Source organism: Salvelinus sp. IW2-2015, linkage group LG17 (assembly GCF_002910315.2).
Source record: "Salvelinus sp. IW2-2015 linkage group LG17, ASM291031v2, whole genome shotgun sequence".
Taxonomy (NCBI): domain Eukaryota; kingdom Metazoa; phylum Chordata; class Actinopteri; order Salmoniformes; family Salmonidae; genus Salvelinus; species Salvelinus sp. IW2-2015.
In genome coordinates, this window is record NC_036857.1 from 31,146,055 (window position 1) to 31,160,067 (window position 14,013).

At 39.8% G+C, this 14,013-nt stretch overlaps 1 protein-coding gene across 1 annotated transcript in view; it reads right to left on the reverse strand.

Moving 5' to 3' along the window:
* The window catches only part of LOC111976444 (copine-9-like), a 100,682-nt gene extending 87,560 nt beyond the window's left edge, over positions 1 to 13,122 (reverse strand). Inside the window, exons 1-2 of the mRNA XM_070448095.1 lie at positions 12,868 to 13,122; positions 3,687 to 3,727 (exon numbers count right to left, since the gene is read on the reverse strand). Of these exons, the coding sequence (XP_070304196.1) occupies positions 3,687 to 3,727; positions 12,868 to 12,947 (121 nt within the window). The 5' untranslated portion in view covers positions 12,948 to 13,122. The remainder of the gene's footprint in view (positions 1 to 3,686; positions 3,728 to 12,867) is intronic.
* Positions 13,123 to 14,013: the final 891 nt, after the last annotated feature.

Genomic DNA, 14,013 nt, shown 5'->3' on the forward strand with positions numbered 1-14,013 from the left:
TACATATGGAAATTATTGCATCACAATCCCAGGCAGCCATTGCGAGTGTACCCATGAGTTTACCAGTCAAATTGCCAGGTTTAGAGGTTCCAAGCACYTTCTATTTATTCTATTTCTATGTGTGCTGCTGCTGCAGGGAGGGGGGCGCTGCGTAGTTCATTCCACCAAAAGAAAAGTTTTATTATTTTCATGGCAGTCATCAACCATAACAGTCGTTTACGTGGTTATATGGTAGAAATGTGCCAGCACTACGCATGCCAAGAATATAGTGTGACAATGGGTTAATGGTATATGTTCTCTCCATGGAGCATCAACCCCTAGGTGAGTTAACCAAACAAATTCATGAACATCTTAGTGGAATTTATATGACACTTTGACAGCACTGTCCATGACAAAAAAAAGTCCATGGCCAATAACGTCCTGTAGGTTACTCTGTATAACTGGTTTCTAAAATTCAAGAAACTAAAACAACTCATGAACACAAAATTATACAGCATCAAACACATGCATTTCGCTACACTGGCAATAACATCTGCTAAATATGTGTATGTGACCAATAARATTTGATTTGGCACAAACACAACATAAAGCTCTTAGACACATGGGTAATCATGGACACTCACACACCACAATCTATTTACTTTTCACAGAAAAGTACAAGGATAAAGTACTTTGATGTCTGAGCCATCTTTAAATTAGATCAGGGGGAGGGAGCTTACTGTGTATTCAGAACATATTCGTCCATTTACACAAAGCCTGCACACAAATACTCAAAGTGAATCTAATCTAAGTGATTGGCTATGTAGATAGCACAAACTAGAAGAGGTAAAACATCCATATCACATTTCTTCATCACAGAACTTGTTGGAGATTAGGCACATCATGCAGATGAATATAATCAAACCAAGTAACTACCTAAATCAATTAAGGACCAAACTCAGAATCCCAGACCCCCAGCTCTGAGTAATGAGTACTTTGCGGGGCTGTTGCTCAAATCAAATCAAAGTCTCCTGAGGGGGAATAGGTTTTGTCGTGCCCTCTTCACGACTGTCTGGGTGTGCTTGGACCATTTTAGTTMGTTGGTGATTTGGACACCAATGAACTTGAAGTTCTCAACCTGCTCCACTACAGCACCGTCGATGAGAATGGGGGCATGCTCYGTTGTCCTTTTCCTGTAGTCCACAATCATCTCCTTAGTCTTGATCACATTGAGAGAGAAGTTGTTGTCCTTGCACCACACGGCCAGGTCTCTGACCTCCTCCCTACAGGCTGTCTCGTCYTTGTTGGTGATCAGGCCTACCACTGTTGTGTCATCTGCAAACTTAATGATGGTGTTGGAGTCGTGCCTGGCCGTACAGTCATGAGTGAACAGGGAGTACAGGAGGGGACTGAGCACGCACCCCTGAGGGGCYCCCGTGTTAAGAATCAGCYTGGCGGATGTGTTGTTACCTACACTTACCACCTGGGGGTGGCCTGTCAGGAAGTCCAGGATCCAGTTGCAGAGGGAGGTGTTTAGTCCCAGGGTCCTTAGCTTAGTGATGAGCTTCGAGGGCACTKTGGTGTTGAACGCTGAGCTGTAGTCAATGAATAGCATTCTCACATAGGTGTTCCTTTTGTACAGGTGTGAAAGGGCAGTGTGGAGTACAATAGAGATTGCATAATCTGTGGATCTGTTGGGYCAGTGTGCAAATTGGAGTGAGTTTCTGGGATAACGGTGTTGATGTGAGCCATGACCAGCCTTTCYAAGCACTTTATGGCTACATGTTTCAGTGTTACTTGCCTCAAAGCGAGCATAGAAGTAATTTAGCTCGTCTGGTAGGCTCGTGTCACTGGGCTGCCTCCCTTTGTAGTCTGTAATAGTTTGCAAGCCCTGCCACATCCGACGAGCGTCGGAGCCGGTGTAGTATGAGTCGATCTTAGTCCTCTATTGACGCTTTGCCTGTTTGATGGTTCGTCGAAGGGCATAGCGGGATTTCTTATAAGCTTCTGGGTTAGAGTCCCACTCGTTCAAAGCGGCAGCTCTACCCTTTAGCTCAGTGCGGATGTTGCCTGTAATCCATGGCTTCTGGTTTGGGTATGTACGTACAGTCACTGTGGGGATGACGTCATCGATMYACTTATTGATGAAGCCAGTGACTGATGTGGTGTACTCCTCAATGCCATCGGAAGAATTCCGGAACATATTCCAGTCTGTGCTAGCAAAACAGTCCTGTAGCTTAGCATCTGCTTCATCTGACCACTTRTTTATTGACCGAGTCACTGGTGCTTCCTGCTTTAATTTGTGCTTGTAAGCAGGAATCAGGAGGATGTAATTATGGTCAGATTTCCCAAATGGAGGGCGAGGGAGAGCTTTGTAAGCGTCTCTGTGTGTGGAGTAAAGGTGGTCTAGAGTTTCTTTTCACTCGGGTTGCACATTTAACATGCTGATAGAAATAATTTAAAACAGATTTAAGTTTCCCTGCATCCCAAGGCACCCCGATCTCTTTTCCGTCTCTTTCTCCTGCGAATGACAGGGATGGGTGCCTGTTCGGGTGTTTGGAGTAAATCCCTCTCGTCCGACTCATTAAAGAGAAATTCTTCATCCAGTTCAACGTGAGTAATCGCTCTTCTGATTTCCAGAAGCTCTTTTCAGTCATAAGAGACGGTAACATTAYCATTATGTACAAAATAAGTTACAAAAAATGCGAAAAWACTAACAAAATWGCATAGTTGGTTAAGAGCCCATGAAACGGCAGCCATTCTCTCCAGCYCCATCTTTAGATGGCTGTTGKTATTGTGAAATTTCATCAGAGCCCTGGTCTCTCTGGCTCTGTGGGACTGCAGTTGTGATAGTAGCCTTAATACGAGTCACTCTGAGCCTGGCTCTGTTTGTCCAGCTGAATCCCATTTCTCCCTACCTTCAACCCAGAGACCTTTGAGCCCTGTCCTGACAGCTCAAAGCTTTCACCCTGGTATGACTTCAACCTGACAGACTTTTGACAAACACATAGTAGAGCTCTCCAAACAACACTATAGCAATAATAATGTATGTGTTGTATAAAGCATTTGAAGCACGGAACAAAATATAGTTCCAAGTGGAAGGTGATTTCWTTCCTGTGCTCCAAAGCGACCTGTGCATTTTGGAAGTCCAGTTTGGAGAGGAATAAGACACTCACAACGCAGTGAAATGAGAGGCCATGAACACATGTCTACACATGAAATAGATATGATCAAAAACTCTTATTAAGGACGCAAACAGATAACACTGCAGCTGTGGTTGTGTGACTGAGACTAAATATTGGAGACAAAGAGTGACAAACTGAGATGTAGGGAATAGATAAGGTAACCTATGTGACTTTGAAGACCAAAATATAGGAGAAATGCTGAGTAAAACAGCTAAAACTGACTATGAACTTGTGATGTGGAACCGCTACAATTMATCCTATGTCATCATATTCCAAATCTCAGAATCGTCCTTATATTGTTTTTTACAAATGTTTGTATCCGGATGAAATAAAGTGCTTTACAAAAGAAACGAATGCAGCTTCACTGCATAACGGAATGTTTATAACATCCCTGAAGTTTTTGTAAAAATGACGGAATCAACTCTAGAATTTACATGAGTACATTCAGGACAGATAGGACAAATGCATGCATGGAATTTCACACATTCTGATAAACATTCACTCAAAAAGAGAGGCACATACCAGGATCAGACTTGGAAAATTTGTCCACGTCCAGAAGATCCCTATGGAAATAATATACAGGGGAAATAAAATAATAATACTTTAATCAGGCTGTTATTCTTTCCATAGAATGTATTCAATGTCACTGCAGCACCCACTTGAACATATTTCAATGGAATCTTTGTTCACTTGTTAGTACATCATTTCACATGGAAAACACTAGGTAGTTTTCCCTCCTCAAAACAAAATGTATTGTATACATCATTTCAAATGCTGTTGGCTATCATTGAAGAGCTGGAGGCAGAATTTAATAGAGAAAACAATAGCGCTAAACAGACTGAACTGATTATCATTAACATTATTGTCATTATGTGAGATTCTACTTAGCCAGAGTCAGATGAACTCATGGATACCATTTTTATTCCTCTGCGTACAGTATGAAGGAGGTTAGAGGTAGTTTCCAGAGSCAATGCTAACTAGCATTAGCACAATAACTGGAAGTCTACAGTTACGTAAGTAAGTTCAGCATTATTGTTTTCTCTCTTGAATTCTGCCTCCAGTTCTTCAATGATAGCCAACAGCATCAGTAGGAAAATGGCTTAAATGCCAGAATCGCAGTATCCCTTTAACATTTTGCTTATGTTTAGTGTTTTCCTCTGTTGTAGAAATATATTTATTCTGTGAGGACAACAAATTAATAATACTTAATGTAATATTCAGCACAACTGAAAAATGTATTGTTAAACAAAATACATAACAAACCAGCCAGTGTGCATAGGGTGACACCAGAACATTTTTGGCTAAATATATGTGTAAGACTGAAGTGACATACATAATCAATTAGATCACACAGCATCGTAATCAGTGGGTTGAACTTCCTGATAAGGAACATGATGTCACGCCCTGACCTTAGAGAGCCTTTTTATCCTCTATTTTGGTTAGGTCAGGGTGTGACTAGGGTGGGTACTCTAGTTTTTGTATTTCTATGTTGGCCTGGTATGGTTCCCAATCAGAGGCAGCTGTCTATCGTTGTCTCTGATTGGGGATCATATTTAGGCAGCCTTTTCCCACCTGTTTGTTGTGGGATCTTGTTTTTGTATAGTGCCTGTGAACACTGCATTTAAGGCACGTTTAGATTGTTCTGTATTGTTTTTGGTGAGTTTCATTTATTAAAACATGTGGAACTCTACGCACGCTGCGCCTTGGTCCATTTCTAACAACGAACGTGACACATGAACAACTGTTCCTACACCAATTTTGGCCCAGTGCATGAATAATAACGACCTTATTTCATATTACACACCTAAAGAAAATGTCAGTAAAATAAGGTATTTACAGGACAAAATAGACTAACAACCCAATCTAGAGGCACACAAAGTGTATACCTCCACTAATGACAGTCCCAAGATAATAGCACTAGTTTGGTCCATTTACAGGTACTGTATCCTGATTAAGGTACCTTTGAGTAGGAGATAAGATTTTGCTGTCACTACTATAGTACAATACTTGGTCTGAGTTCAACATCATCCCCTATGTATAGGATAAAATGCATGGTGCGATAAGTGTAAAATTATCAGTCACAGTAACCAACTCTTTCCTCCGCAGATGAGGGCAGTCTCGTGGGACCATTTCTATATCGTCAGTATTTGAGTCACTGCCATTGGGTTCATGTTTCATATTATATCAAAGGGGAAACAACTACTCCCAATGACAGAAATGGCACAAACACTGAGTCTCTCTGAGGAGCTCTGGACCACTGAGCTGAGGTACATTTGCACTCCCCAGCTGACATGTTTTTCAGAGAAGGGAACTGTCTGTGCTTGCTAGTGTCTGTCTCTGTGAGTCTGAAGAAGGTTGTGAAGCCGAAACGTCTGTGTATGTTATCCCTGATGCAGTGAAAATATATATTTTTTAAATGAAGTAAGCTTTATGTGACATATTTTTGAATGCGAACCCATTACACCTTTTTGTTTGGCTGCACGACTTTACCAGGTCAGTGAGTTGAGAATCCCTCAACTCTTTTCAATTTTTTTGAACTCATACCTCAGGTTCATTTTAGGTTGGCAGTTTGCCAGATGCACAACACGTCAAGGAAATGGGTTGTTGAGAGGCAGACGAATGAAATCAAMGTTGTGGCTGATTGTGTAGTCCGCTTGAGACTTGAGCAATGTTTTATTAGCTGTGATAAGAGGAGAAGTTGCAGATGTGTCTCACAGAGAACCACCCACTTGTTTCTAAGCATGGAGGAAATCCAGAGTTAAGGCTTTGTAATCTCCAAGGTGGCACCATCTGCCCTTCGCTATTCAGAGGCAGGGAGGATTATTGTTTGCTGCCAGTGGTGGCTGGGTTTGTGACCATGGATTTATGACCATCCCAGTGACTCTTTTCTTTGGACAGACAACACGAAGGCCACTCAGCCAAAAGTGTATAATCCCATCCCACTGGGGGCACCATGTCATTTTTGGTGGGTAATATTTGGTTAAGGCATTGATCAATGAGATTTCAACCTTTATTCAACCACTCAAAAAGTCTGCCAGAAGTTTGTTGAATTCCCTATGTGTTATCACTGCGCTTTCAACCATTTTAAAGCACAACAAAGATAAAATGGGAATACAATGTCAGATGTTTGTATTTATACAACAACTTAATGTGTTATCACTGTGCTTCATGTAATAGCCCAACCAAATGATCTGGATTGCAGAAAGTGCAAGTGATCCAAGCTGTTTAAGATTCTGCACAGATTATTTAAGCAATTGTGAAGATATCCACAGACCTGCAACCTTTGCATGGTATCCTGAACATGCACACTTTCTATGATTACATAAGAAGACATTTATAGTTACAGTTGGCTAACCTCAAAGTGTGGCCATGGTTACTCGTTTTAAGGTTGAATCCTGTTTCATTCGTTTGTAAGATATCCTTAAATGTAGGCTATTTGCTGTATTACAAAAGTATTATTACATTTTGTTTGGCTGACAACACAGCCAAATATCAACATTTAAAGGATATCTAATGCTTAGATAGTTTCATCTGAGCCACTGGCTTAATCCTATTCTTTAACTTTTATTTTTGGTTTAGTTGGAGCCTAGAATTTGTAATATAGGCTGTTAACTGTATTTCAAAAGTGTAATTGAACTGTGTTTGGGTGTCAGCACAAACACAGTTCAACATTTGAAGGAGAAGTATTTTTTGTGCCACTGACTTTGTCTAGAAATCGCCCTCTCAACCAACAATCAAAGTTAAAGTATAGGACTTTAAAGTGCCTTTAAAGATTGATTTGATTTAATTTAGTGCTATTCTTTAACTTTGATTGTTGGTTGAGATGGCGATGTGAATCCATCATATCATTTATTCATTTGTAGTCTAACTGGAATTGAAGCCAGACTAAGTCAGTGGCACAGATGGAACTATCCAAACAGAGGTTCTCCTTCAAATATGATATTTGCTCTGTTGACAACAAAACACAATTCAATATCCAGTTTGTCTARAAATTAATAATTGATGTGTTGGATTCACGTCTCCATCTCAACCAAAAATCCAAGTTAAAGAATAGGACTAAACCTAATCTAATCAAAAAAGTTTGATTTGATTTAGTCCTATTGCTTGGTCGACCTTATGGCCTGGTTTTTGCTTTGACATGCACTGTCAACTGTGGGACCCTTAGATTTTTGCAATGGAGATGTGAATCCAACATATTAAAGATTAACTTGAAATCAACCTAAAGCTTGAAACCCTAGGACTATATGTATTGTCTATTTTTTGTTGAACCCTGTTTTTTTTACCTTTATTTAACTAAGCAAGTCAGTTAAGAACAAATTCTTATTTTCAATAACAGCCTAGGAACAGTGGGTTAACTGCCTGTTCAGGGGCAGAATGACAGATTTGTACCTTGTCAGRTCAGGGATTTGAACTTGCAACCTTGCGGTTACTAGTCCAACACTCTAACACTCTAACCACTAGGTTACCCTGCCGCCCCAAATTAAAACAATAGCTGTTACAAATACTATACAGGCCTAAATAGTCTCATTGATGATATATGAATCATAAAGTATGGTTACATTTCATTTTCTCTGTTAAACCTACCCTTTGAAATTACTTCAATAGCAACAGTGAATATACAGTATTTAGTTAATACAAGATTTCTCAATAATCATTTTCCTGATAGCCCATTGGTAAAAGTCAGTGACAAATATAAAACCTAAGCAGGGCTTGGTTATTAAATATTAAATATTAAATATTTTTTCCCCCTTATCAATCTACACACAATACCCCAGAATGACAAAGCAAAAACACATTTTTATTTTTATTTTGCAGATTTATAAAAAATAAATAACTGATATCACATTTACATAAGTATTCAGACCTATTATGCAGTACTTTGTTGAAGCACCTTTGGCAGCGATTACAGCCTCGAGTCTTCTTGAGTATGACGCTACAAGCTTGGCACACCTGTATTTGGGGAGTTTCTCACATTCTTCTCTGCAGATCCTCTCAAGCTCTGTCAGKTTGGATAGAGAGTGTCGCTGCACAGACAATGTCAGGTCTCTCCAGAGATGTTCGATCGGGTTCAAGTCCCGAAGCCACTTCTGCGTTAGGGTCGTTGTCCTGTTGGAAGGCGAACATTCACCCCAGTCTGAGGTCCTGAGCACTCTTTTCATCAAGAATCTCTCTGTACTTTGCTCCATTTATCTTTCCCTCAATCCTGACTAGTCTCCCATTCCATGCCGCTGAAAAACATACCCACAGCATGATGCTGCCACCACCATGCTTCACTGTAGGGATGGTGCCAGATTTCCTCCAGACATGACACTTGGCATTCAGGCCAAAGAGTTCAATCTTGGTTTGATCAGACCAGAGAATCTTGTTTCTCATGGTCTGAGAGTCCTTTAGTGGCCTTTAGTGGCCAAACTCCAAGCGGGCTGTCATGTGCCTTTTACTGAGGAATGGCTTCCGTCTGGCCACTCTACCATAAKGGCCTGATTGGTGGAGTGCTGCATAGATGGTTGTCCTTCTGGAAGGTTCTCCCATCTCCACAGAGGAACTCTGGAGCTCTGTCAGAGTGACCATCGCGTTCTTGGTCACCTCCCAGACCAAGGCCCTTCTCCCCCGATTACTCAGTTTGGCCGGTGGCCAGCTCTAGGAAGAGTCTTGGTGGTTCCAAACTTCTTCCATTTAAGAATGATGGAGGCCACTATGTTCTTGGGACCTTCAAAGCTGCAAAACATTTTTGGTACCCTTCCCCAGATCTGTGCCTCGACACAATCCTGTCTCGGAGCTCTACGGACAATTCCTTCGACCTCATGGCTTGGTTTTTGCTTTGACATGCACTGTCAACTGTGGGACCTTACATAGACAGGTGTGTGCCTTTCCAAATCATGTCCGATCAATTGAATTTACCACAGGTTGACTCCAATCAAGTTYTAGAAAAATCTCAAAGATGATCAATGGAAACAGGATGAACCTGAGCTCAATTTCGAGTCTCATAGCAAAGGGTCTGAATACTTATGTAAATAAGTTTTTTCTGTTTTTTACTTGTAATTATGGGATATTGTGTGTAGATTGATGATGACTTTTTATTTTATTTAATCCATTTTAGAATAAGGCTGTAACGTAACAAAATGTGGYAAAAAGGAAGGGGTCTGAATACTTTCCAAATGCACAGTTTGTTATACAAGGTTTGTCTATGTTGAACATTGGTTACAATGATGACATAATCATGTGGTTTTCACCCTCAAAACAACAGTTTATGTTGATGAGTTTTTTCAAATCCAATGTATTTTCCACGTAGATTCCACGTCACAATACGTTGACAAATTAAGTTGAAACAGTTAGTATGACATTCTATGTCAGTATCAGATATGAGGAATGTAACCTGGCTAGTAGGATATGAGTAGCTACAGGTTAAACAACTTCTTGTCAATAGGGGGGCGCTGTTTTCACTTTGTGAAAAATCGTGCCCAAATTAAACTGCCTCGTACTCTATTCTAGATCGTACAATATGCATATTATTATTACTATTGGATAGAAAACACTCTCAAGTTTCTAAAACTGTTTGAATTATATCTGTGAGTAAAACAGAACTCATTTTGCAGCAAACGTCTATACAGGAAGTGAAAACTCTGAAAACGATGCTCTGTTCCAGGGCCTGACTATTCAATTGCCTAATATTTATCGATATGCATGCACTTCATACGCCTTCCACTAGATGTCAACAGGCAGTGGAAGGTGGAATGGGGTGTCTAGCTTGATCTGAGGCCGAAGAAGAGCTTTTGGAGTGACAGGTCTGGAAATGTCTTTGTCTTCTCTGGCGCGCGAAGTACGTCGACATTGGCTTCTGAAAAGCGTTCGGTATACACGGCGGATATCTCCGGCTCTGTTTTTATTTGATACATATTAGAAGAACATCATAAAGTAGTTTTTTTCAACCGAGTTTCATCAGTTTATTCAACGTTTATTGGGACTTTTGGAGTTTTCCGTTCTTTGCGTCGAGAGAAACTGGGAACGTCATCAACATTGGCTAGCATTGTGGCACGAATTCGACAGGAGAAAAGGACATTCTAAAACCAAACAACGATTTATCCTCGACCTAGGACTCCTTGTACAAGATTCTGATGGAAGCTCAACAAAAGTAAGAACAATTTATGATGTTATTTCGTATTTCTGTGGAAAATGTTGATTCCTATTCTCTGCCGTTTTGGCGGGCGCTGTCTCGCAATAACGCAAGCTGTTTGTTATGGTAAAGTTATTTTTAAAAATCTAACACGGCGGTTGCATTAAAAGAACCAGTGTATCTTTCATTTGCCATACAACAAGTATTTTTATGTAAAGTTTATGATGAGTTCTTTGGTCAGATTAGGTGAGTGTCCAAAATAGCTCCGGACATTCTGGTGAATCGATGCTAAAATATTCACAATGTATAACCACGGTTTGCAGCTCTAAATATGCACATTTTCGAACAAAACATAAATTTATTGTATAACATGTTATAAGACTGTCATCTGATGAAGTTGTTTCTTGGTTAGTGACTAATTATATCTCTATTTGGTCGGTTTTGTGATAGCTACCTATGCGGTAGAAACATGGTGAAAATATGCGGTTGAGTCTTTGGCTATTGTGGTTAGCTAATAGAAATACATATTGTGTTTTCGCTGTAAAACATTAAAAAAATCGGAAATGATGGCTGGATTCACAAGATGTTTATCTTTCATTTGCTGTATTGGACTTGTGATTTCATTATATTTATATGCTATTATTTACTTGTGGRGCTATGCTAGGCTATGCTAGTCAGCTTTTACTGATGAGGATGCTCCCGGATCCGGGATGGGTGTTAAGTAAAGGTTAATGATTGTGAGCTCAGCAGTGGAGGCTAGCGGGAGGACAGGCTCATTGTAATGGCTGGAATGGAGTGGAGTCAAACGTGGTTCCCATATGTTTGATGTTTTTCAATACCGTTCCATTCATTCCATTCCAGCCATTACATAGAGCCCGTCCACCTATACCTCCTCCCACCAACCTCCTCTGGAGCTCAGGGACCCTTAAACAGCTTATAGGGCCAATACAGAATACCTACCTGCTATCTCTTTTTTTCTTTTTGTATGTAGGCTTAGTTGAAAGTTCATGAACACACATGTCACCTGTTTAAGTGTTATTAGAGGCCCTTATAAACTCACATTATTTTGTCATATTGCAGATCCCTTGTGAAACCTCTATAAGTGCTGTTGGTTTTGTACAGTAGCATTGTAGGTTACGGTACATACCGTAGGTTATGCTACAACAAATTGTATCTGTGGTTGACAGTTCACAGTGTCTCAGTGAGATTATCTGATGACCTTTCCTGGAAATAACATGCGTATGAGAACAAACACATACTTCTATGGAAAGCAATGTAATGGCTGAGACCCAGACAGCAGAAAATMTAGAAAATGTCAATATTTTCTCCCKAAAAAACAGTTATTCCATTTGTTTCCTGAGCTTTTGCATACTGTCCTGTACTGTATACAGGCCCGGCCCTCAGCATGAATGTCATCAGCAATTACTCACTTTTTTCCCCTCCACAGAACTCGTTGGTATTCGGTTGCTAAGCAACCTTATTTTTTTTGTCTAGATGAAACCATTCTGTCAAAATTTGCTAGCATTCATGTCTAAATTCTCAAATTATATGCATAATGCAATTCCAACCACAAAATGTACTGGCTTTGATTTTAAGCCTCAAAACACAAGAACTTGCCTAACTAACAGCTACATGTTTGTTTTTGACTTTGTTAAACTTCAAATTCTATTCTATTTTGAGGCTCCACGTGTTTTCATGGAAAATATGAATGTTATTTCCAACAACCAATTAGCAACTCTGCCAGAAAATCAGCAGGGGGGGGGGGGTTAGGCCTGCCATTGTATGAATATAAAAAGGCTTAGGCTGACTGTATAGATCATATTGGACCTGCCATTGTATGAATATTTCCAAATCGATTGCTGTGTCAATTAATCAACCGATTTTACAGATATGTCAGTGACAGGGTTTTTTAATCACATGTACACTCACTTTAAACTGATGGGATTAAATATTTGACCGTGAAAAGGATGTCGAGGGGGCAACAACAGGCAAATGTGATACTGAGGGCTGCATAGAGGCAGAGGAGTCTGCTTTCTATGAAGTACTATATTACGAGAAAGACATAACGTGACAAAAGTTTTCATGAAGACAATTACGTATACTCCACACATGTAATGGTTTGTTCACAGGTAGCCATGGTCTATTGTAGACATGGTTCTACATAGGCTACACCTGCTTGAGAGGTGATTAATCGATAGCCATACCACAACACTATCCAGTCTCAGTGCCTGAAAAGTATGCATTAGCACTGTTGACTACACCGGGCTGATGCACTGCGGTCAGGCACGTCTCGGCGCACCTTTGAAGGTGTATCAGGAAGGAGGTGAATGAGAATCCATGCATGAGGTGAAACAATGGTTTTATCATATTTCTACTCTATGCTTGGTATTCTAAAACAATACGAATGTTGCCTAAATTAAGATAAATATTTAACTTGGTATGCACACTTATTTCATATGAATACAGAAAATMTGCTGTAAATAATTGAAATATTATATTAGCACACAAGTGTCTCATCTGCATCCTTTCAATACAAGATGTTTCACTTATAATCATGCCATTTAACATTTTATGATACATTCATGATCTTACCTGCATGACACGGTTACTTCAATTTTAGTTGCAGGAACGATGTTGTTCAGCGGATCGAACTCCCCTATTGATGCCATCATCTCTTTAAATGTGCACGTTTCAAGCTCTTTTGGTGAAATATCTCAAGTATATTCTCGACCATTAYAAACTTAAATCAAACCACATGTTAGTTGTAGAGCCATATCCGTCTTCATTGAGTTTTGGAAAGAAGCGAGTCCTAGAGTAAATACATTGCATTGGAGAGGAAAGCAATTCATCCTTCACAGTGTAGCCTACAGGAGAAATGAAGCGCGAGCGTCTCGGTACAGAGGGATTCCCTTCCCACCAACTTCTATTTTTCCAGTGCTTTCGACAGGTGGTGTTAGAAYKACGGGATACACTTTTGCAGAAGGATTTTTTTTGMCAAGGATTATACTATTTGTTTCTTTCTCTGATACTATTTCAACCTTCYATCTATTTGTTTGTTGTATCTATMTTTATTTTATATTATTATTGGCTTGCTTGACACAAATATACAGGATACATACATTGTATCCTGCAATTATGCAACAAATCAAAGCATATTTAAATGTACACCTTATTTTTTGTCCTGGATACAGAACAAAAAATAAGTKTATAACTGAAACCCATTCGTTCATTTGAGAACTTATTCTTGAGTATCTTYAATTGTTTATAATTTCCCTCCTCTAAGACAGYCCACCTAGTAATGCAGACCTTGTGCTTTGTTTGTTGAAATATTTGTATTTGTTTTAATGGATTGTTGTTTCTCTTCCAATCACCTCTTTTTAAAATATATATTTTTAATGTAACCTTTATTTAAACTAGGTAAGTCAGTTAAGAACAAATTTTTATTTACAATGACGGCCTACCCCGGCCAAACCCTAACCCGGACAACAGTGGGCCAATTGTGCGCCACCCTATGGGCGGTTGTGATACACCCCAGGATCGAACCAGGGTCTGTAGTGACAGCTCTAGCATTGAGATGCAGTGCCTTTAGACCGCTGCGCCACTCGGGAGCCATTTTGTAGGCCTACCTGTACTTTTCACAGAATGTAGTACTGTTGAGGCAGATTGGTCACAAAAAACGTTGTCTGTGATTGATCAATCTAAAGAATACTGAAACTTAGGTATGTTTACGGCTAAGAT